Source organism: Trachemys scripta, chromosome 24 (assembly GCF_013100865.1).
Source record: "Trachemys scripta elegans isolate TJP31775 chromosome 24, CAS_Tse_1.0, whole genome shotgun sequence".
In the NCBI taxonomy this organism is placed as follows: Eukaryota; Metazoa; Chordata; order Testudines; family Emydidae; genus Trachemys; species Trachemys scripta.
The window spans coordinates 9,642,311-9,664,480 of record NC_048321.1 but is presented as its reverse complement, the minus strand read 5'-3'; the positions used below and the strand labels follow the sequence as shown (position 1 = coordinate 9,664,480).

At 51.4% G+C, this 22,170-nt stretch overlaps 3 protein-coding genes across 3 annotated transcripts in view; 2 read left to right on the top strand and 1 right to left on the bottom strand.

The window, feature by feature from the left end:
- IQGAP3 (IQ motif containing GTPase activating protein 3) overlaps positions 1-256 on the bottom strand; it is a 39,497-nt gene extending 39,241 nt beyond the window's left edge. Inside the window, exon 1 of the mRNA XM_034756710.1 lies at positions 195-256. Within this exon, the coding sequence (XP_034612601.1) occupies positions 195-234 (40 nt within the window). The 5' untranslated portion in view covers positions 235-256. The remainder of the gene's footprint in view (positions 1-194) is intronic.
- A 4,535-nt stretch (positions 257-4,791) lies between these two features.
- TTC24 (tetratricopeptide repeat domain 24) lies at positions 4,792-18,187 on the top strand. The gene is made up of 11 exons (XM_034756580.1): positions 4,792-5,966; positions 6,869-7,084; positions 8,673-8,801; positions 9,107-9,228; positions 9,727-9,846; positions 11,383-11,489; positions 11,618-11,781; positions 12,929-13,082; positions 14,641-14,723; positions 16,004-16,061; positions 16,429-18,187. The coding sequence occupies exons 1-11, from the start codon at positions 5,207-5,209 to the stop codon at positions 16,529-16,531; spliced, it is 2,016 nt and encodes a 671-aa protein (XP_034612471.1). The 5' UTR covers positions 4,792-5,206; the 3' UTR covers positions 16,532-18,187.
- A 2,334-nt stretch (positions 18,188-20,521) lies between these two features.
- NAXE (NAD(P)HX epimerase) overlaps positions 20,522-22,170 on the top strand; it is a 7,103-nt gene continuing 5,454 nt past the window's right edge. Inside the window, 3 exon segments of the mRNA XM_034756960.1 lie at positions 20,522-20,539; positions 21,388-21,655; positions 21,658-22,012. Of these exon segments, the coding sequence (XP_034612851.1) occupies positions 20,522-20,539; positions 21,388-21,655; positions 21,658-22,012 (641 nt within the window).

Genomic DNA, 22,170 nt, shown 5'->3' with positions numbered 1-22,170 from the left:
ACTGCCCACAGCTCCTGTCCATCAGTCTGTCCCCCCAGCCTGTCTGCCCCCTTCCGCCACCCCCCTTTCTGTCTGCAGCCCCCCACTGCTCCCGTCCATCAGCCTGGCTGCTCGCCCTCTCTCCTCCCCTGCCCCACACCAATGTCTGTCTGTCTGTCCATTCCCCACCCCCCTGCCCGCCCGGTCTCACTCACAGCCCGCCCGGGCCGGCCCGGACTCCGCCACCGGCTCCATCCCGCTCAGCTCGGCTCCGTCCAGCTCGGGAATCGGGATTTGAATCTCCCGCCGCCTCCAGTCCTCCCCCAGCTGCTCCGGGACACGTGGCAGCGCCGCGGGGGAGGCTGGGAAATGTAGTCCTGGGGGGTGGGCACAGAGGGGGGAGGGGTTCCATGAGCCCTGCCTAGGGGGAGTTCCCCTGGACACAGGGGGGTTCCTGGGCACAGCTGGGGAGTTCCCCTGGACAGGGAGGTCCCAGGGCACAGCTTGGGGGTACCCTGAGCTGGGGGGTTCCCCTGGACAGGGAGGTCCCAGGGCACAGCTTTGGGGGGTACCCTGGGCACTGGCTACAGGCTGGGGGTGGGGGTAGTTTTGCACTCCCCTCCCCAGGGGTTCATCTGCTGCCTGGCTCCACAAACCAGGCTCCACATCTACCCCTTTTCCCCACTGCACCCCCCTGCCCCATGCCCTGCAGCCCATCGGATGTGTGAGGAGGGTGGGGGGAGAAGTGCTAGAAAGGGGCAAAGAGACCGTCCCAACCCCCGCTCTCAGTAGCCCCGTAGTGTGCAGGGAATGGGGGGCTGTCTCGCCAAGGCAGGCCGGGTGGAGCAGTTTGCATAATGCAGCTGCTTCCAATGCATCTCTCATTGGCGTTTGAGTCCCCTGCAAAACAGCCCTTACATTAGTGGGAAATAGAGACCTCTCTCTCCCCCAGCCTCTGACATCTGCACCCCTAATATAAACCAACAGAGAAGAAGCAGATCTAGTGGGTGGAGCAGGAAGAATGGACAGCAGGACTCCTGGGTTCTGTCCCCACCAAGGGAGAAGAGTGGGGTCCTGAGAGTCAGGACGCCTGGATTCTGGGACTGACTCACTATCTGACGGTGGGCAATTCTCGTCTCCTTTCTGTGCCTCAGTTTTCCCATCTGTGAAATGGGAAGGATGAGACGATATCACAGTCACTGCCACTTAATTCTTCAAAGCTGTCACTAATGCTGGGCCCCATGGGGGTCATTCAGAAGTTTGCCGGGACAGAACTGAAACATGTGCCCCCTCTGTTCCAAGCACACAGACCCCTGCCACTTGAACTACAAGAGAATCTTCATTAGCTCTTAGCAGTATAGGGCCTGTGACACACAGCGGAGCCCTTCTGATTCCACCCAGTAGAGGGCAACAGACCGCACATGCTAGCCAGTTCCTTACAGCCTTCACCCACCTCCCAAGAGTGTTGTGAGGTTTAATTAATTAATGACTGAGGTGCACAAGTGAGAATGGCAAGGTGTTATGTTCACTCTCTTAATACACCCTAAAGGGCTCCAATGTTGTCAGTGGAGGCAGGTGATTGTGTTGCTTTATCAGGTTGTTTTGTGCTGTTCATGCAACCATGACCTGGAACAATGTGGAATGCAGGGCCAGATCCATCCCTGGGGTCAATTCCACTGGAGCCCTGGGAGTTACACCAGGACTAACTCTTGCCTGTGATTCTTTGCAGCTACTTGGAAAGGGGCATGTCTTCAGCACCTGTCATGCATCATGTCCCTATTTGAATGAGCTGGAGCAAGGAGTTGGCCTCCTTTGTTTAACAAAACACCCTGCAAAAACCACTGATGAAGTGACCCATGCTAATCCTGTTGGCTTGCACACTAAAATACCCAGCAGCTGCAAGGGCTGTGGGTATATCCCTAACCCCCACACACCCTGCCCAGTGCTGGAAGTCAGGGTGCCAAAACTAAGGAAAGAGAAGAGAATAGCCCTACAGTTAGACTGAGAGGCAGTGTGGTCCAGTGGCCTGGGGCTCCGGAGATTTGGGATCGTTCCTGACTCTGACAATGACTTGCCAGGTGACCGTGGCCAACTCACTGCAGCTCCGTGCCTCAGTTTCCCCACCAATCCTTTGTCTTGTCTTATAGAGCGTAAGCTCTTTGGTTCAGGAACTTGTCTCTCACTGTGTTTACAGACAGTGCTGTGCCTTGCCCAATGGGCTCTGATTTCAGTTGGAGTTTCTAGGTGCTGATGTAATACAAATGATCACATAGCTCGACTGGTGTGCAAATCTCTTCATGCCCTTTGACTGTGGCAGGAGACAGAGATATGCAGCGGATGGTGTCTCAGCAGAAGTGCTACCAGCTCCCTGCCAGTGGCACCAGAACAACAGCTGGGTCTGGCTAAAACTCCCACAGAAATGCGGGGGAGCAGCAGCATCTGATGGCAAATCGGTGGCTTATGTGCAGTGAGTTTGGTGGGTCTCAGCCATCCACCAAACCAGCCACCCTCATTGTTACTAACGGGCCCCTTTGCTGGCTGCCTTACTAGAGGCTCCAAGACTGAAGATAGGGTGACCAGATGTCCCGATTTTATAGGGACAGTCGGGGCTTTTTCTTATGTAGGTGCCTATTACCCCCCACCCCGTCCTGATTTTTCACACTTTCTATCTGGTCACCCTACATGAAGAGTGTGCGGGGGAAGCGATACCAGGTATCTGTGGATAAAGAAGACTCCAGTCGCCAGAGCGTTTGATCTGGTACCTTCCGCCTGTGCTCTATTCACCCACCTTTTATTCCTTTAAAATCCATAAAGTGTGATTCATAAACACCCACCCCAAGCGCGAGCCCTGAGAGGCCGATTTAACCATCCGTCAGGTGACATGCCCCAGCGGGGGAGGGCCCAGCATTGTTGCAGCTGGTTGTCATGGGGCGGCCCAATGTGTCTCAAGCAATGGGAAGGCGATTGAGAAGAAACCAGAGCCCTAAGGGCCATCATGGGGAAGCATTCCCGGGAGGAAGAACCCCAGAGCTCAATAGAGCCATGCAGGTGCACCTGCCTGGGTTTCGCTCATTTCCTTAGCGCTTTCTTAACACTGTGGCAGGCTTGAGTGTAATTCACGGGGAGCTGGTCTGATCAGAGCACGCAACTCCAACTTTCTGGGCTGTTGCAAGGTTGGGCATTGAAGCAGTCTGGCCTAAGGATGATTTCAAGGAGCCTTAGACATTCCTGAGAACCATTCATGATGCTTCTTTGAGACCACCGGCGTTTTGGCATCAGAACCGTGATCTGCACCTGCCATCTAAGATCTTGGGCGCGCTCCGCAAACAATCAGGAAGCATTAGGTAAGTAATGTTATGGATTATTCCTGGTTTGCAGCTGAGAAAACTGAGGCTCAGAGAGGGAGATTCTTCATGGCCTTTAGGCACCTAAATCCAATGGAAGGTGTGTCTTTCGAAAATCTACCCCAGCGAAGTTAAGTGACTCACCCAATGTCACAGGGCAAGTCAGTGGCAGAGGCAGGACTATTCACCAGCTGGCTATATTCCCTCAGCTACTGTTCCGTTAGCTACACCCCTCCTCTTGTCCTCCGCAGGCCACTCCTCACCCCGATTCAAGTAGGAATCTGCAGAGGGAGCAGAGAGATTGAGGAACTCAGAATGTTGATGTTCTGTGTAATTAGGGCTCTGATTCCCCTTTCCATCACTTTGGCAGTATAAAGAGTTGCCCCTTCGCGCTGCCAGAGCGGGGTAAAGGGGCTGTAATGCGAATGAGAATGAGGCCCAGCACACAGTGTAAACAGTCACCGTTGTCTCTCCATTTGAGTCTTCATCTAGCCAATCTAGGTCTATTTAGTTCTTTTAATTTATCTCCCAGCCCCTTCAATGCTGTTGCTAACTCCACTTCGACACGTTTCCCAATCACCCTGGTACCTGAGCCCTGGCAGGTCAGTAGGATGCTTGCAGGTCTGATCGAAATTTTAAAAGCGTCGAAGTCGGGACGTCCCTGCAGCCACCCTCGCTCAGCTACGCCGCACATGGATAGGCAGGAAATGCTAACACGGCACCCAAGAGACGATGCACGGATAACTCCGCTGTGGTGTAAACTCTGCTGATTTAACAGCAGTAAGACCAACCCCAAGAATTCAAAAGCCTCCCCCGAAATCATGAGATTTTAAATAATACATTTTAGGCTCTTTTTATTTCCCTTTTGGATTTTTTTTTTTAATAGTCTCGAGGGCTGTGCCCAGGTCATGTTTTCAAGCTTTTTCTCTTCAACCGTAAGAGCTAGAAACTTTATTATTTTTGAAAAAATGAAAGCTGAGATTGGCATGTCATCACCTGACTCCAGGAGCAGGGGCTTTCAGAAATACATCAAGTATCCCAGGGGCTGCATTTGGCCCCATATGCAGCAGCGGCAGAGTGGTGCATGGCAAAATATTAGCCATCATGGCTAGGAACTTAGGAATTGACCAGACCAGTGGTCCATCTAGCCACTATCCTGTCTCTAATCCCCACGGCTTTAGAGGAAGCCAGCAGAAGGCTGCTATGGGATAATCCCCTCTTTGCGCCATGACCCCACGCCTGGGAAAAATTCCTCCCATCTCCCATGAATTAGACGTTGGCTGCTCTTGGAGCTTGGTGTTAAATCTGCACCCTTGTATACATCGATGTGTAGATTCCAGAAGGGAGCATTGTGATCATCTTCTCTGCCCTCCTGCGTAACCCAGGCCAGAGAACTTCCCCAAAATAATTCCTAGAGCAGAGCTTTTAGGAAAACATCCAGTCCTGATTTTAAAATCGTCAGCAATGGGGACTTCACCACGACCCTTGGCAAATTGTTCCAGTGGCTAATTACCCTCACTGTCAAAAATTTACACCTGATTTCCAGTCTGAATTGGTCTAGCTTCAACTTCTGGCCATTGGCTTGTGTTGGACCTTTCCCTGCTCACGTGCTGCTTGTGGGAGCGATTGCCTGCAAGGAAATGCTGGTGGTCGCAGCCGTGCAATGAAATATCCCACGCTGATGTGGGGGGGGGGATAATGGTGGACCGGAGCAGTGGCCTGACTAGAGGCTAACCTAATGTTACTTTTGGGTCTGATTCAACAGCCATTGTAGTCAGTGGGAAGCCTCCCATGTTGGATCAGTTCCTGTATGGACCCATCTGTGTGACCCCTACTCTTGTCTTCTGCAGGCCCTCCATGTCCCATCATCGCCAGAACTGTTGATGGCTTCGGTAGAATCCACTGGGTCAGAAGCTCCCCCTGTGGACCCGGATGCCCCCGCACCTCTGGCCTCCAAGAAGAAGAAGAAGAAATGGAAGGAGAAGGCCAAGGCCCCTGCGGAGGCAGGGGAAGGAGGAGACAAGCCTCTGAAGAGCCAAGCTGAGATCAAAGACCTCACCAAGGCAGGCCACCAGGCCCTGTTGCTTGGGGAGGCTCAGGAGGCCTTGGCTTGCTTCAAGAAGGCCTTTCTCTTGTCATTGGAAATCCCGAGCGTGCAGGTCCAGAAGGCCTGTGCTTTCAACCTGGGGGCGGCCTACGTGGAGACCGGGAAGCCAGAAAAGGGCCTGGAGTTCCTACTCAAGTCCCAGCCCAAGGAGGGAGAGGCTGGGGAGCACCTGGGGGACCTTTACTTTAATATGGGGGTGGCGCATGAGGGGCTACGGGACTTCCCCAAGGCCCTGGAGCATTTCCGCAAGGCCTTGGGTCACTACTGCCCAGCCCAGGCTGGCAACCAGGCCGGCGCCTATATGAAGTTGGGCTACTGTTACTTGGGGATGCAGGACCCTTCACGGGCAGCCCAGTGTTTCCAGGAAGCCGGGCAGGCCTACACCGTGGCTGAGAAGCTAGAAGGTGCCGTGGTGGCCCTGGCTGAGGCCAGTAATTACATGCTGCAGAGCCGGTGGTACGGGGCAGGGGAGATCGTCGAGGTGCTGAACAAATGCCAGCTGCTGTGTGAGAACATCCCAAACAAAGTCTTGCTGGGTAAGGCTGGGTGACTTGGGACTACCAAGCCATGCGAGCTGCAGCTCAGTGATTCAAGCCTATAACAAGCCTGTAGTGCACGGCACTGTCCTTTCTTTGTAAGGCCCTTTTACATTCCTAGGAACCTAGCTGGAGGCAGGCGCCATTTTGCGTCCCTTGAAGCGCAGCATGTTACAGAGGAGACACACATGCTGTGCTCTCCCTCATGGAGGCCGCAGGCTACGGCTTAAACCCGGTACAGATCTGTGCAGCTGGTGCGAATGCGGTTTCCTTTGTATGGCACAGTAAATTCCTCGGAGCTCTCTGCTGCCGCTTTGTGTCCCGTCCAGATGGAGCTTGTTGTGAAGGAGACACGCACACTGTGCCTGCACTTTCTCTCTCTCTTTCTCTCTCCTTTGTCTAAAACCAAAGTTGTTTAGGCCAAAAGTACATAGTGGCTCTTTTCATACGGAAAGAATAACAAGGTTGGTAAGGAGTGAAAACCACTGCAGTCCAACCAGCAGTATACAGACCAGAAGAGACGAGAAGGGAGTAGCTGCTTGGGGACCTCTACCCAACAGGGCTTGGTGGGTCTGAGTGCTCCACAGGCCACTCACCACATCACAAAAGCCCCCAACAAAGTTGACGTTAGTTGTCTCCTTTCAGCAGAGGACCCAATGGGCCATGGGTAGAGTAGTCCAATGATGGGTAGTCAGGGATGTTTGGATTGTGAGGAACGATCCAGCGCCCTGTGGGATGGGCCAGTCGGTCGTTCCCGACTCTAACTTCTCCGATAAGGTCATTTGGTTTATGCTGCTCACTTAGTCGTGCATATGAAGTCTGAGTTCTTGCCCCTTTCTCTTGTCTTCCGACCTTTCATCCGAGAATCCAAGACCACAACCCAGTTCTCTCTCACTCTACAGGCAAGGTCTACAACGACATGGGCCTCAGTTATGCCCAGCTCAAGGTCTTCTCCCTGGCAGCCGAAAGCTTCGAGAAAGCCCTCCCGCTCTGCCAAGCCGACCAGGCAGACCGGCGCAAGGAAGCCGTGGTGCTGCAGAACCTGGGCGCTGCCCACAACACCTTGGAGAACTTCGGCATGGCTCTGGGGTTCCACCAGAGAGCGGCTTTGCTGCACGGTAGGTGGCAGTGGGGCTGGAGAACGCAGGGTGCTGGAATCGAAGGCTCTGGAACTCTCCATCTAAAACCTTTCGCAAACACTAAAGGGAGAATTTTGGTCTCTGGGCCTCTCAGTCTAGAACCTTTCAGGGGCGCTAGACTATAACAAGAGGAAGGAGACCAATAACATTTTGTCTTCCATCCATTAACAGCACAGACCCCCGGTTACTGATTCAGCATGGAGGGGGATGTCACCCGTCTTGGATACCCCAAATTAAACAGCACCCCTCTCCTCCCCCCATGTGCCTTTCTCTTTGACATGCAAACAATGGGACACAGCGGACGCTCACAGCACTTCCAAGCTGATGCAGCATTGATGGTCTCTGGCTCATTGATGATGGCAGTTAGAACATCTTAAGAACACATAAATTGCCACAGGGGATCTCACCCCTGGCTAGGAGCCACTGGGTCAGAGGAAGATGAAAAAAAACCCTAGTGGACAATTATAGAATAACCAGAAAGTCTCTTCTTAGCCCATTCAGTTAGTGATGAGACACGTACGCTGAAGCATGAGCATGTATAACCCAAATAATTTATTTATCTTATCTAATGTAATCATGGATGATAAATGCCTAGTCCTTTTTAAAATCATGTCCTTGCTGTCCTGTAGCGGTGAGTTCCACAAGTTAAATAGGCGTTGTGATTTTAAAAAAGTATCCTTGGGATGGAGCAAAGGGAATTATGGGAACCTGACCTCAAGCTCCCACAATTTCCCATGGGGAAGGTTGCTATCCCACAATAAGAAACTTTAAAATAAGTAAGAAACTTTAAAATATGTTCTTCAGACAATTGGGGTTAAATAATTTTCGCTTTGAGCCAGCAAAGTGGTGCTGTATCTGTTGAGGGAAATATAGAGCCTTTTTTTATGTACAGCAAGTCCTTCATGCTTTAGCTTCCAAAGATGTTTCAGGACTGGTGGACTTCTTGTAGGACCTGGCAGTTTTTCAAACAGCAGCGTCTTTAGTTGATTAGATTATTAGAAGAATACTTCACTCATGATGAATAATACTTAACTTCAAGATAGCTTTATGCAAGAGAATTAATTAACTGACTTGGTGAGCCACTATTCCCCATTTGGAGGCTCAGACAGACTCATTTACAAAACATATTTTTCATTGTAACACACATGGGCGCACAAAGGTGAAAGTCAGTGTTTCGTATGAAGTAGGAGCTACTTTGGTTTGCCTCTTGGTGGCAGCCGCAAATACACTGCAAAAAAGTCCCACAAGGCCATGTGCCAAACAGTGGCACAGGGGACCCTGGGCTGCCTGCTAAAACAATGAGGAGTCCGGTGGCACGTTAAAGACTAACAGATTTATTAGGGCATAAGCTTTCGTGGGTAAAAAACCCACTTCTCCTTGCATCTGAAGAAGTGGGTTTTTTCCCCACGAAAGTTTATGCCCAGGGTGCAGCATACTCCAGTGCACAGCCTGTAATGTTCCTTGAGCTGGCTAGATCAAAGCTAGTTCAGACACACCTCCCGATTGCAGTGTGGACGTACTCAGCGTGACACCAGCTCTGAAAGGGGATGTCTTTGGCTGTTTCCAGGTATGCTGGGGAACAGAAAGGCTCAAGGGCAGTGTTTTGGCAACTTGGCCTATGCATTCAGCCAGCTGGGGGACCACGAGGCCGCGGGGGAGAACTATCTGCACGCCATGCAGGCCTTCAAGGATTCGGGTAAGGGGAGCCGCGGCTCAGGATGGGGCGTTCGCCAGCCCTAGTCCGTGGGCAGGTTTTTCTCCCTAGGAGCGTGTTGGGGGCCTGGTACCAGCCTGCGCCGCTCAGTTCTGTTATCTAAGCAGCCCTCCCAAGCTAAGCAGATTCAGGTTGGATCAGCCCTTGGGTGGGAGGCCGCCAAGGAAGCTAAAAGAAGCGGTATTGGTGACTGGGGAGGTGCTGTTCTTCCCTCTGAGTCGGCACTGCCGGATGACGTCTGACCCTACTGCTCTCTCTTCTGACCCAGTCTCCCCCTCTGTGTCCAGATGACCTCCCTGGGCAGTGGCAGGCTTGTGAAGGGCTAGGAGCAGCCCGCTTCCACTTAGGAGACCCCGAGAAGGCGATCCTGCATTACAAGGAGGCACTAACATTGCTCTCTAAGTGCCGGGTAAGGCGTCTGGGTGCGTAGACCAATCCACACCCCACCAAGCCTGACCCTAAAGCCGTCTGTCAGGACGAAGGCCCTGGCTGTGCAATTCGGGGTGTCTGCGCCCTCGTAATGAGCTGGTCTCTCCTCCTCAAGTGACGGCTGGGTGGACGAGCCTGCTACGGCCTTCGCAAATGGAGAGCTCCCTGGGTAAAATGGAACGAATGATACTGACCAGATTGATCAGTGGGGGAGGGTGTGAGACTTTTATTAGGCTTGTAAAGTTCTTGGAGAGCCCTCAGGCCTGGGTGAACTAGGATATTATTCATTCATCCGAACGCTTCCCGTTTAATTTGGGATCCTTGCTAGGAAAGCAACGTGGGGGGGCCAAGCAGTTCAAAAGCACGACCATGCCACGATTCAGTCAGACAGGCGACCCACGCCCACGTGCGGGATTGTAGCACCGGCCACCCCTTCTCCCCGTTCGGTCTAACGGGGTCCTCTTCCACTTCCCAGCAGGATGTCCCCGAAACGGCCCAGGAGCGGATCGTGAACAAGCTCACGGATGCCATCCAGTACCAGCTCTCTCTGAACAGCCACTTCTCCCACGGGGGCGGGATAGCCGCGGCTGCCCCTCTGGTGAGTCATGAATGGCTTCCCCTTGGCCTCTGGGGACCGAAATTAGCCCTGCTCTGCGTGATCAGCAGGCGCAGGGGGGTTAGAGCAGCGGTCCCTGGTGGGTCTGCATGGCTGACCCTGGCACGTTCTTGAGGCTGGATTCTCACATGCACAAAGGCTCCGTATGCTGCTGTGGGGGCATAAAGTTGGCCAAAACTGCCCCCTGAAAACCTCCAGGCGGGGCAGAGCTAAGGCATAAGGGCACAACACTGACGCCACCAACGGGGGCAGAGTGGGGCGTGGCCAGAGAGCGCTGTGCTCCAGCTCTTCTCTCGGCTTCCCTGGGACCACAGGTAGCAGAGAATAGGTCAGAGCAGCCCACAGGCAGTGCAGGGAACTGGATCCAGGTCTTGTAAGTGCCAGGCTAGTGCCCTAACCACTGGGCCGTCCTTCCTCGCGTGTCGCCGTTGGGCAGGGGACGCAGCTGCAGCTGGAACAAGGCTGTTGTGAGTATCTCTGCCCCACATCACGTCTTTGATTCTGTCCTCGGGTTTTTTAAATCCACTGAACTCTGCGTTATTCGGCAATAGAGCCAATGCAGCGTTTTGCTGCAGCGTTTACTGCCCCCGCCCAAGCCTTATGGGCCCCCTGGTGAACAGTTCATGAAATTGTCCTGTTAGGGATGTCGGGGAAGCCTTGTCACTTGGATCCCTTTAGGCCTGGGTTTGCATCCCTGACTCACCTGAACAGTCCTGTAGGAATCTATGGAACCAAGGCCGAAAAAATCTCACGGTGCTGCAGAATAGGCTTAAGCAAACAGCCTTACCTTGGCCAAGCCAGAATGTGGAGGAGGAGGTTGACTAGGGGTTTAATGCAAAACCTGCTCGCAGTTACAGCCGTGTAAGCCCATTGGCGTATAAGCTTGCATAGCTGTAACAGAGAAGAGAGGTCGGCCCTAGTTCTTTTCCATCTTTAATGCCTCTGATTCCATGAAGGCTAAAGGGATCTTTGAATGTCCCTGAGAACTTCCTTCTAGTGCCCCCCACGGTGAGAAATTCAACATGGCGTCTTAGCCTATAAGGCCAGAAGGGACCAGCGTGGTCATCTAGTCTGACCTATTTGACAGTAATGGCTCGTAACGCTGACGTTCACCATGGTGGTTCTGCAGGGGGTCTGGATTGTTAGTGGAGAAAACTAGAGGGTAACTACTCAGGGCCTGATTCTTCCCTGCCCTGCTCCTTGTGCACTTATGCGGGTGAAAAATGCTACCAGATCAGAGAGGTCAAGTAACAGAGACAATACAGCTCAAGTGGTCAATCTGCTCTGTGTCGCTAAATAAGGAAAAGAGGTTTGTTTGCTTTTCCTGAGATCGATCTATCTATCTATCCTATCGACACACATCTATCTATCCCTATACACACCCATCATCATCTATCTATCTACATACACACCCATCTATCTGTCTGTCTATCTAGCTATCTATCACATCAAGGTGGATCTCTATCACTCCCAATGCTGTAGTTTCTAGGCACTGACACTCTCTATCTCTCTGCTCAGAAACACTTTCCTGGGAAGTTACAGACCTCCAGTCAGGTCCGGTTTTCCACAGCACTGCACCAGGGGCATGGGAACAGGCCCCAGGCATTGCACCAGGGAAGCAATTCGTAAGTAGGACAGCACGGACAACATGACACCCATCACTGTGGGGGTCTTTCCCCTTCCTTTCCCGTCTTGCTGGACGCGGTCAGTACCTTAACCAGAAAGCCAACCTTCTTCTCTGTGGCTATAACAGGTCCTTCGTGAAGCACATCCCCCCAGCAGAGACCACAGAGGAGCAATATGAGTCCGTGCTGGGTGCTTCAATGCATCCGAGACCTTCTCCACAGCGAAGGGCCCGGGGTGGCTCGCAGCACACTGGGAGGCAGCCTCTGCAGGGACCAAGTTACAGGGCTTCAGGTAAGAGGCTGGACGGATTGGAATAAGGTTTGGTACTACAGCACTGTGCCGAGGTCCCAGCTGAGATCTAAGCCCTGTTCTCATAGTCTTGAAGGTCAGAAGGGACCAGCATGATCATCTAGTCTGACCTCCTACACACTGCTGCACAGGCAATCCCAGCCCTGAAGGATGTATATCTCCATGACAGAGGATTATGCTATGGAGTGTCGTGGTACCCGGGTCGGTCCCAGGATGTTAGAGAGACAAGGTGGGGGAGGTCATAGCTTTTATGGGACCAACTGCTGGTGGTGAGAGAGACCAGCTTTCGAGCTTACCCAGAGCTCTTCTTCAGGTCTGGAAAAGGTACTCCCAGGGTCACAGCTATAGAGCAATCGCTGTCTATCACTATCAGTTCTCATTCTCAAAGGAAACCTGCCCAACACTTTCCAAAGACAAGTCTGGGAGCTTAAATTCCTAACTCCGCGTGACACAGAAAACCATGGACTGAACAGAGACACTGGATTTATGGCTTATTGCAACCATCTGTAACCCACTAACCTCCTCTTTTTATCCTGTGACTGCAGAAGTTTTAATGGGCCACTCTGCCTTGAATGGTCCCTTACAATCTGAGTTAACTACTTATGCCAAGCAAATCTGTTCCATCTGGCATTTTGCTGTGATGCTCGGAGTTCCTTTACCAGACCTGAAGAAGATCTCTGTGTGGCTCGAAAGCCTGTCTCTCTCCCCAACCGAAGCTGGGGCAATAAAAGCTATTCCCTCACCCACCTTGTCTCTCTAAAGGATTATCTCCGTTTTACAAATAGCAAGTTACAGCACAGAGAAAAATAAGAGACTTGCTCAGGGTCACACAAGGAGTCTGTGTCAGAGCCAGGATTTGTACCCAGCTCTCCTGAGTCCCAAATCCAGGGCCTTAGGCACAGGATTCCTGGGTTCTGTTACCAGCTCTGCTACTGGCCTGCTGGGTGACCTTGGGCAAATCACTTCCCCGCTCTCTGCCTCAGTTTCCCCATCAGTATAATGGGGATAATGATACTGACCTCTTTTGTAAGGTGCTTTGAGTTCTGCTGATGAAAAATGCAATATATCAGATAGGCATTATAGTATTAATTATAATTATTACCTAACCATTTAAACTTCTTCTTTGAAGAGGTGGGTGCTGCACAGACAACGGTCCTGGCGGAAGGATCCCCGCTAGATCACAGAGACCCACGCTGCCACCCGGTGCTAGCACACAATCGCTGCGAGGAGCTCAACAGCGCTGTCACGGCTCCAGAATATCACAACCAGCCTCAGGCTAATAGGTGGGTAAAAGAGAGACTCAAAATTAGGTGCTGGCTGGTAAAAGTGCAGCAGGAAGTTGTAACACCGATGGTGCACCGGGCCATTGCATCATGAAGTGGTGTAACCATAAAGACGCTCAGTGATGTTGTATCATGATACAAATTTCACAAGAAGACTGAGGCGGCCTCTGGGAGAGACACAAAGTTTAGCGTCCACGTCGTATGTTAATCTTATACATAATTGTAGATACACTTGTCCCGGGTTCACCTGAGCCATCTTGCAAAGCAAGTGTGCCTTAATTTAATAGCAATAAATCTATGTAACTCAAGCTGGCCGCCTGGCCTTTAATTTCATAACATAAGAACTAGAGTCCTTCAAGGGCCCAACCAAAATGGTGAAGTCAAAGGTAACCCCAGTGTTGTCTGCTAGTTAGTGCAATGGACCTGGAGTCTGGTCTCCTGGGTTCTATTCCCCACTATTGGGAGAAGCACTCTCCAGTGGCCAGGGAAAGGATGACTAGGAAGATGGTTAGGGGCCTATCTTGGGACTGGTTTCTTGGGTTAAAAAAAACCAGGAGAGATCCTTCCTTCCCTGTCCCAGTTCCCCTAGAAGAAGCAACTAGCCCCTTCTTCTCTTCCATGCTGGGCTCTGATTGGCTTTTGTCTGCTCCTGGCCTTTCTAGCCAGTGGAGGACCAATTCTGGTTGGTCCTGCCTGCAACTGACCCTGGGTGGCCTCTCTAGGCAGTTCTTGGAGGTCTGAATTCACTGCTCTTTTTCTTCAAAAGGATGCCTTCTTCGAGAGGGTTGCACCAAGGCAGTGGGGCCTCCAGTGGGGTGCAGCAAATGCCTAGATCACCCATCACAACACTGATGGAAAAATACGATAACAGTGATTGTAATAGAGTAGTTACTAGTGCTTAACATGTGTGGGGAGAGGGTCAGAGGGGTCGTAAACCCAGCCAAAAATAATAATAATAGAGCAGGGTCACCATGCGGTGGACTTCAAGCACCATTTTACCAAAGCGGGTGCTCCCAGACGGCAATAGACCCCCCACACACACTTTTTTCAGCCCACTTTAAGCACCGATAGTTCCCACCCTTATAAGACTCAAAATGAAGGGCTAAAACAGGTATAAAAATAATCAGAATTGATATTAGCTAAAATTACACATCCTATTAGCTAAAAGATACGTAATATTAACTCCAAGCAGGTGTAAAAATAATTGTAATTGGTATGCTGATTGGAGTCAAGGCTGGGTGTGATGTAGTAAAGGGAAAATACATGAATCTTAATGTTTCATTACACAGAGAAATTGACAATTAAACCTTGCCTTGGTATTTCTGAATTTTGTATGGTTTGGAACATGAGAAAGGACCAATGAGAGCAACGGTAGCTCGGGTTCTAAGGAGTCTTTTTGTTTATGAATTAGACATGAAGATCTAGGTGTGAATTCTCATTGCCAGAGCAATGTAAAGGGGCCCTTGTGTAAATGAAAATCCAGACTCTAATTTAGCCTGTCATGTTTCTGATTATCCTGTCACTCTCATATCAAAGTGCCTTTGCTTTGTTCGCCTAGCAATTTGAACAACACTTACCTGCACCCGGATCCTTTCTACTACAACTGCCTGCAGAATGGGAGATGCCATCATTCATCGAAAAGTAAGCAGGAAAACAAAATATTGATGCCTTATAAAGAAAGCAATGCTAGGTTCTGATTCCCCATCGGCCTGCACCTTGTGCCGTCCTTTGCAGCATGTCCAAAGCTCTGCGAGTCTTACGATATTTGGGGTTTTTCTTCAAGCCCCAGCTGCTGGAGTCAGGTGATTGCATGAGAATCTCAGCTCTCAGGGTTCTTTTTAAATGGTTCTAGCCCTTGTGATTGCAAAGAAAAGCTTTGAAAATGTGAATTGAGTGTAACACTAGAGGATAAAAATACCCCAGACTAAATAAAAACAATCCTAACTTTTATTTTTAATTATTATGATAAATTTCATGATTTTAGGAGGGCTGATGCATTTTGAACACTTGTGGGCGGCAATTCTGCATGCACGCCTATGCAAAGTGTGCATAGTATGCTACCAAATCAGAGGCAGCACCGTCCAGTGGATAGAGCGCTGAACTGGGTGTCAAGAGACCTGGGTTCTCTTATTCCTGAATAAGTCCTTAACACAGGCCATGGGGGCTGTGTGTGGTCATTAGACATGATCCACGGGTTTGGATTAAGTGCGTATCAGGGATTGGACATTTATGTGGGTATCAGGAGTAGACAGAGCTTTCATAATTACTGACAGCAAATTCTGGAAGGAATCTCTCATGCTCCAGGGCTGAAGCTGAGACCTAACTATTAAAAATCAGCATGAGATCTACGTAGGGGACAGATAATCCCCCATCTGCCTGCTGCAGGAGTTGCGCAGAGTTTAATTCATAGAGTTTAAGGTCAGATCATATAACACAGGCCTTTAAATTCCATCCAGTCACTGCAGAACTGAGCTCAAGAACTTGGGTTTGGCTAACGCGTCTCTTCCAGGCAGGCAGACAGGCTTGCTCTGAAGACCTAAAGAAATGGAAGGTTCTTCCTCTGACCACGCGGCTGGCCACTGTCACAGAGAGGATATGGACTAGGTGGACGTTGGGAGTGATCCATTCGGTCGTTCCTATGTTTATCGGGCCAGGTTCATGCCTGGTATAACTCCATTGTCTTCCACTGAAACCGAGCTAGGGTGACCAGACAGCAAATGTGAAAAATCGGGACGGGGGTGTGGGGTAATAGGAACCTATATAAGAAAAAGATCCAAAAATCGGGACTGTCCCTGTAAAATCAGGACATCTGGTCACCCTAAACCGAGCTGTAAAATACAAGCAAACGGGGAATATTTTGTATCGACTGGAAGTAAATGTTTCCGCTTGGGCCGTTGCTGAGTGTTGCTCTTTTCCATCAGATTTCACAGGCCCTCACGACTATGAAACCCTCCGACTGAGAACGAGGACCCTGGAGCGGTAGGTGATGCTGCAGTGGGAACAGTTCCCAGGCCATGGGGGCGGGATCGTTTGTCGGGAGTAGGTCCACTGGGAGTTGGGTTGGGATCACGCACTGAATTGACCCCACCAACTTCTCTGCAGCACCCCAGCGAGGAAATAAGGCCATTGCTCGGGTACTGAGTAGAGCTGGAAGAAGTGTGGCCTAGCGGTGGGAGCTTGGAAAGAGAAACTAGAGCTGCTAGCTAGTGGAATCCGCTGCCCAGCCAGCTCACCTGTCCAATCCCCCGGCGGCGTGCGGAGTCACTGCAACGCCTCGCCCTGCGTCACAGCCAGAACACCTAAAAAACAGCGTTAATCGCTCCCCTCGTGTTTGCTCCCCTCCTAGAGCTGCTGCCAACCCAGCTGGATGTCTCCCTGGGGAGAGACCGGAGCCCTGGCCACAGCAAAGGAGACGCAGGTTCGAGTCCATAATGTGCACGCTCATGTGATGGTAAATTACAGCGGCTTGGCTTTGCTCTGCTCTGAGTAAACCAGGGATGCTTAGACATTGAGTCATAGCACGGTGCAGGGCACATTTACCCTTCTCGGTCTACAAAGCCCTCCACAGACTTCCCCCCGACCTCTTCAAGGCACCGTCCTCCTCTCTGTCCCTCCACCACTGGTGCAAGGGCCTTCTCCTCTGCATCCCTCGCCCTCTGGCGCAACCTCCATCTTGCCGAATCCCCAGCTCATCTCGCCTGAGACACGAGACAGGATGTCTTTCCACAAGTCGTCGGGCTCAGCATAGGAGTGGCCGAGCGCAATCCCCCAGCCGTGTATTAGCCAGACGAGATGACCGTGGAGGTCCTTCCTGACATTACAAATCCACGATGCAAATTTAGATGATAAACGCTTTGGGGCAGGGAGCGTCGTTTTGTACAGCAGCTTGCACCATGGGGTCAGGATAGAGCTTACACATAATAAAATGCAAATATATCTTTCCTCCCTCCCTCTCTACTGCTGTTTGACTTTGCACACTACAAATAACTGGCAATCAGTCGTCACCGGACGTTGCTTTGCAATCGTTTGGCTGTAAGCTGCTCTCCAATGGGGTGCTGTATTTTACTATCTATAACAGGTCTGCTTCAAAGGCACCTTGGCTAGGTACCTCTTCTTGCCCAGGCGTTACTCTGTTGTAAATAGCAATGATCTCTCCTGTCTGTAACCTCTGCTGCATGGAAGATACACCAAGATGCTCCTGGTCAATGGATATAAGGGAGCCCCGGTTAGTGTGAGACGGTCTAATTTACACCACCTCTGAGTTTGGCCCTTGGTCATTGGACTCTGGAAAACCAAGGGCTGCTGATTTCATGACCCCCACCCCACCCCATTTCCTGGGTCACAGTGGGGCCAGTGCAAACTTCCACTGGCTTAAGATCAGGCCCTAAAATCATGAGCCTTCAGCACTTGAGCTAAAGGAGTAACTCCCTTAGCTGGCAGCTGTAGTAGACTCTTAACCACTTCTCTGGGTCAGCCACTGCAAGAAGACAGAGACCCACACTCCTCTACTGTGGGTACCACTCTTAGGTCACGCAGTAGGATCCTCAGATGGGACTGTGAAGCCATCTGAGTCAAGGCACCACTAGCACTCGATAAAGGGGACCAGGGTAAAGGATAGGAGGATGCCTACGAGGAAGGAGTGGGCTGAGGTGGTATCTCATTCTTGAGTACTCAGTGGAAACCGTTACCAACAGAGTAACCAAATCCTGCAGTCCTTACTCAGGAAAAACCTCACTGGGAAACTCGACTGAGTGAGGACCCCGGGGTTTGGTCCAATATAAACAAGTAAAGGTGCAGGAGCAGGGCCATAGATTGTTAGCTCTTCAGGGCAGAGGCTGTGTCTCACCGTGTGTGTGTGTACAGCTCCTAGCACAATGGGCCTTTGATCTCAGTTGGAGCCTTGAGCCATGACCATAACACAAATAATAAAGTTAGCAATAGCTTTTTTCGTTCTCAAAGTGGCATTCACAGCAACATCTGCTTTAAATTCACATTCTTTTGGTTGCTGTTTCTTGCTGTAAAATATTATTATGAATAAATCTGTATTTTGTACAAGGTGTCAGAACTTTTGTGTGTCCTCCTTTCTGCTGGATGTTACTTGGCACCCTGCACACTACAAGCGCTCTCCAGAGGTGAGGTACACCCCCTGTGTGTGAGATCTATGCACCACAAAATCCTTATGAAATACACCTCTGTGCATGGGATCTATGAAGTACTAAATCCAGGTGAAATTCACCCCCGTGCGTGGGATCTAAGCACTACCAAGTCCTGGTGAAATACACCGCTTACATCCTACTTAACCCCCTTAGGCACATGGCCCTTTGCACAGGGGCAAAATTTTACCCACAGAGAAAATAGAGTAAAATCTACCCTCAGCTGATTTGATAGTGTTTTTCACCTGCTTTGCACTGGTGTGAATGATTGCACATGATGCAGGATGGTGGTGCATCAGGCTCTGTGGCAAGGTGGTGCACTCACCGGCAGAGAACCTCCTGCTGGTTGGTCTGGGAATTAGCTCTTTCAGCTTTAGAGCGCCTCCTGCTGGCCAGCGTCTCACTTGCTGCTGCCTGCTTCTCCCTTTCTTCAGGTACCACCTTTCAGTTCACCCCACATCCCTCCCAGCCCACGGTGCCCCTTCTCTGGGGTATTGCCCCACAGCAGTGCCCCCACACTAAGAAATCCTCCCCAGGGAAGCCCAATTCCCCAAAGCCCACCTTGCCTCAGTGAACAACTGCCAGTATTCATCTAGCATCTTTTCTGAGGGGCAAACTGTAGTCTGAAATGGCTGCTCATCATTGGCAAGAGGGTTGGACCTGCTGCCGATTCCTGGCCTGGCTGCACCCTCAGTACCACCACAGGCCCTTTTAGCATGGCTTCAGCCTGGGGACTCGCCTGGCCAGGGTTCCCCAGCACTGCTCTATTTGAGATACCCTTCTCTAACCAGGCCCTTCCCACTCCACCACTGGAGTAAGACTCCCCCTGCCTAGCTCCCAGCCCTTTTATCAGGGCCAGCTGGACCCTAATTGGGAGTGGCCACACCTGTAGCTGTCTACCCAATCAGCCTCCCTCGGCTGCTTTCAGCTCCCCCTCCAAGGGCCGGCTTTGAACTCTTTCTGAGACGGAGCAGGGTGACTGCCCTTTGTCCATTCATGTATCCGGGCAGAGTTCCTCTGGGTGGCATCCACTGGCTCCCTTGACACCTTTGAGGAGCAGTGGGCACTGTCCGAGGTTCTCTGCTCGGTGTCCCCGTCAGGTTCCCTTCTTTTGACCCTTTGACCGCACTCCTGTCCCTGTCATTACATTAGTTGTCCCCTGAACTTAGTTAGTTTCCGGGTCTTGTAGATCCTCCCCTTAGGATGGGGGCGGGGGGTCCTTTAGCAGTGGAAGCCCGCCCACTTCCTGGATCTCAATAGGTACAAGCTCTAACTACTCATTGACTTGTTGAAGAACCTTAACATTTCATGCATAAAGGCCCCAGTCCTGCAAACGTTTAAACACGTGTGTGACTTTACTTGCATGAACGATCCCAGGGACTTTAGGGGGACTACGCACAAGAATAAAGTCACCCACGTGCTTGTAGGATCATGGCTTTGGAGAGAGGGAACATCCTCATTTGAGTTCTCTCCTAAGGCCATGATCAAAGGATCTCTCTCATCGAACGAAGGCGTTTCACTCTATGTGGTTTAGCGGTGGTTAGAAACCACAGAATTGGGATTTTTGAATTCTCTCACCCTCAAAGGTTCCAGAAGGTTCGGATTCAGGTTATTAGTTCTTGGGTCATCGCAAGGTGTGATTTCATAAGACATTCAGGGCCTGAACCAAAACAGGCCATTGAAGCCAATTGGTTTCAGTACATCAGGCCCTGTCAGCTCACATAAATACAAGGGTTGTTTAAAAAAAAAAGTTTTACAAACCCTAAATTAACATAGAATTTATTTTTATTTGTATAACTTCTATTGTGCTTGGATGTGAACAGTCCCCTGCAACTCAAACACTGCAGCCTTTTCCTACAGCAGGTGGCATTCAGGGAGGTGAAACTGACAAGACACTGGCTAGAAACAAAAGTGAAACTCACTAAGCCCCTGATATGGGGTCCCAGTAGATGATCTGGAGTCTCATTGACATCACAAAGGTGTCCTGCACAAAACAAGTTGCAGGGATGGTCTCCTAAAGCCTAATCCTAACCTTGTGGTTAAGAGGTTGACCTGGGACTCAGGTGATGTAGGTTCAAGGCCTGGCTCTGACACTGTCTCCCTGGGTGACCTTGAGAAAATCACTTAATCTCTCCCTGCGTCAGCTCCCTTCTGCAAAATGGGAAGAGCGGGCCACGGTGTGTCTCTGACTATGCATCTAGCGAGCACCCAATACAATGCAGCCCTGATCTTGGTCAGGGCCTCTATGTGGTACCTTGATACAAATGATAATCGTTCGATCCATCCATGCACAACCTCACCACCGTAGGATCTGCCTGCAGCAACGGGGCCTTAGTCTGTTTCCATTTGCATTGAAGAGCAAGAAAATAAAGCAAACCACACCTGCGGTGGAAAGTGAATTAGATGGTTTTACAACTCTGTTTTAATCATCTTAAGCATTACTGGCACCCACGTATAGGATATTTGTGGCTTTTAGTTACTGCATCATTTCTGTAACCCTGACAATGTCCCCTTTAACATTTCAATCAGGCTCTCTAGAAATATTTTTTCATTTGCTCAAAAGGGCGCAGTCTGAGTCAAACCCGAGTTTAAGCACACGCAAGATGCCAAGCCGTAAGACACCTGCCCTTTAAAGGGTCACACATCTATTCCATTGGGTCTTTATTGCTTTTTCTTATCACTCCAGCACATACAATCCCCCTTGCACCTTCTGAGGGCATTACACGTGCTGAGTCTCACAGGCCCTGTGTGTTTTGCAGGGGTTTCATAGTCTAGGGTGGACAGGTTCCCATATTCAGATGGATTTCCCATATCCAAAGACTTAGAATATACAGTTGTGGAGCGGTTTTTGTATCCACGGGCAGCAGGGCTCCCATATCCAGAGGTTGCATACCCAGAGAGACCAGGGCTTGCATATTCAGGTGTGTTTGTATTCCTGGCAGCAGGGGAGCTTGCATATCCGGACGCAAAGGAACTGGTATATTCAGACGTATATCCATAGGCTGAGGTTGAGGGACTGGCATGTTCAGATGGGCTGGTATATTCAGAAGGGTTAGTATATTCAGAGGCTGAGAGGCTGGTATATTCAGAAGGGCTGGTATATTCAGAGGTTGAGGAGGGGCTGGTATATTCAGAAGGGCTGGTATATTCAGAGGACGAAGGGCTGGTCGATTCAGAGGCGGAGAGGCTGGTATATTCAGAGGGGCTGGTCGATTCAGAGGTTGAGGGGCTGGTATATTCAGAGGGGCTGGTCGATTCAGAGGCGGAGAGGCTGGTATATTCAGAGGGGCTGGTCGATTCAGAGGCGGAGAGGCTGGTATATTCAGAGGCGCTGGTCGATTCAGAGGACGAGTCAGGCGCTGCCGGTGGGACCTGTCTCTTCAGCGGGCTTTGCACAGCCCGAGGGGGCTGCATGGTCCCAGAGGGAGGTTGCAGTGCCCAGAAAGGATGCAGAGAGCCGGAGGAAGGCCCGGCTCCAGTCCCTGGCTCCGGGATCCACCCCCACGCCGGGGCGCCTGTGCGCAGCGCCTGCTCCGTGCGCTCCGGGGCGGAGCGGAGCGGAGCTGGGCCGGGCGGCTGCCGCCGGAGCTGGATGTCCGGGCTCAGGGCGCTGCTGGGGCTCGGCCTGCTGGTCTCCTCGGGCTCCCGGCTGGCGGCGGCGGGCGCGGGGCGCTGCGCGGTGCAGCGGGCGTCTCCTGCGGGGGCCTGGGGCGCAGGCCGGGGGCGCAGCGGCAGCGCCATGCAGAACCCGGGGCGCAGCGGGGTCAGGCACCTCAGGTAGCCCCCTGGCCCTGCCCCCGCCAAGGGGGCGCTGGGGAAATGGGGGGGCTGCAGGGGAAAGGACTGGGGAGGGGAAATCGGGAGAGGGGGCTGCTGGGAGGAGATAGGAAATGGGGCTGTAGGGCAGGAGAGGGGGGAAATGGGGGCTGCAGCAG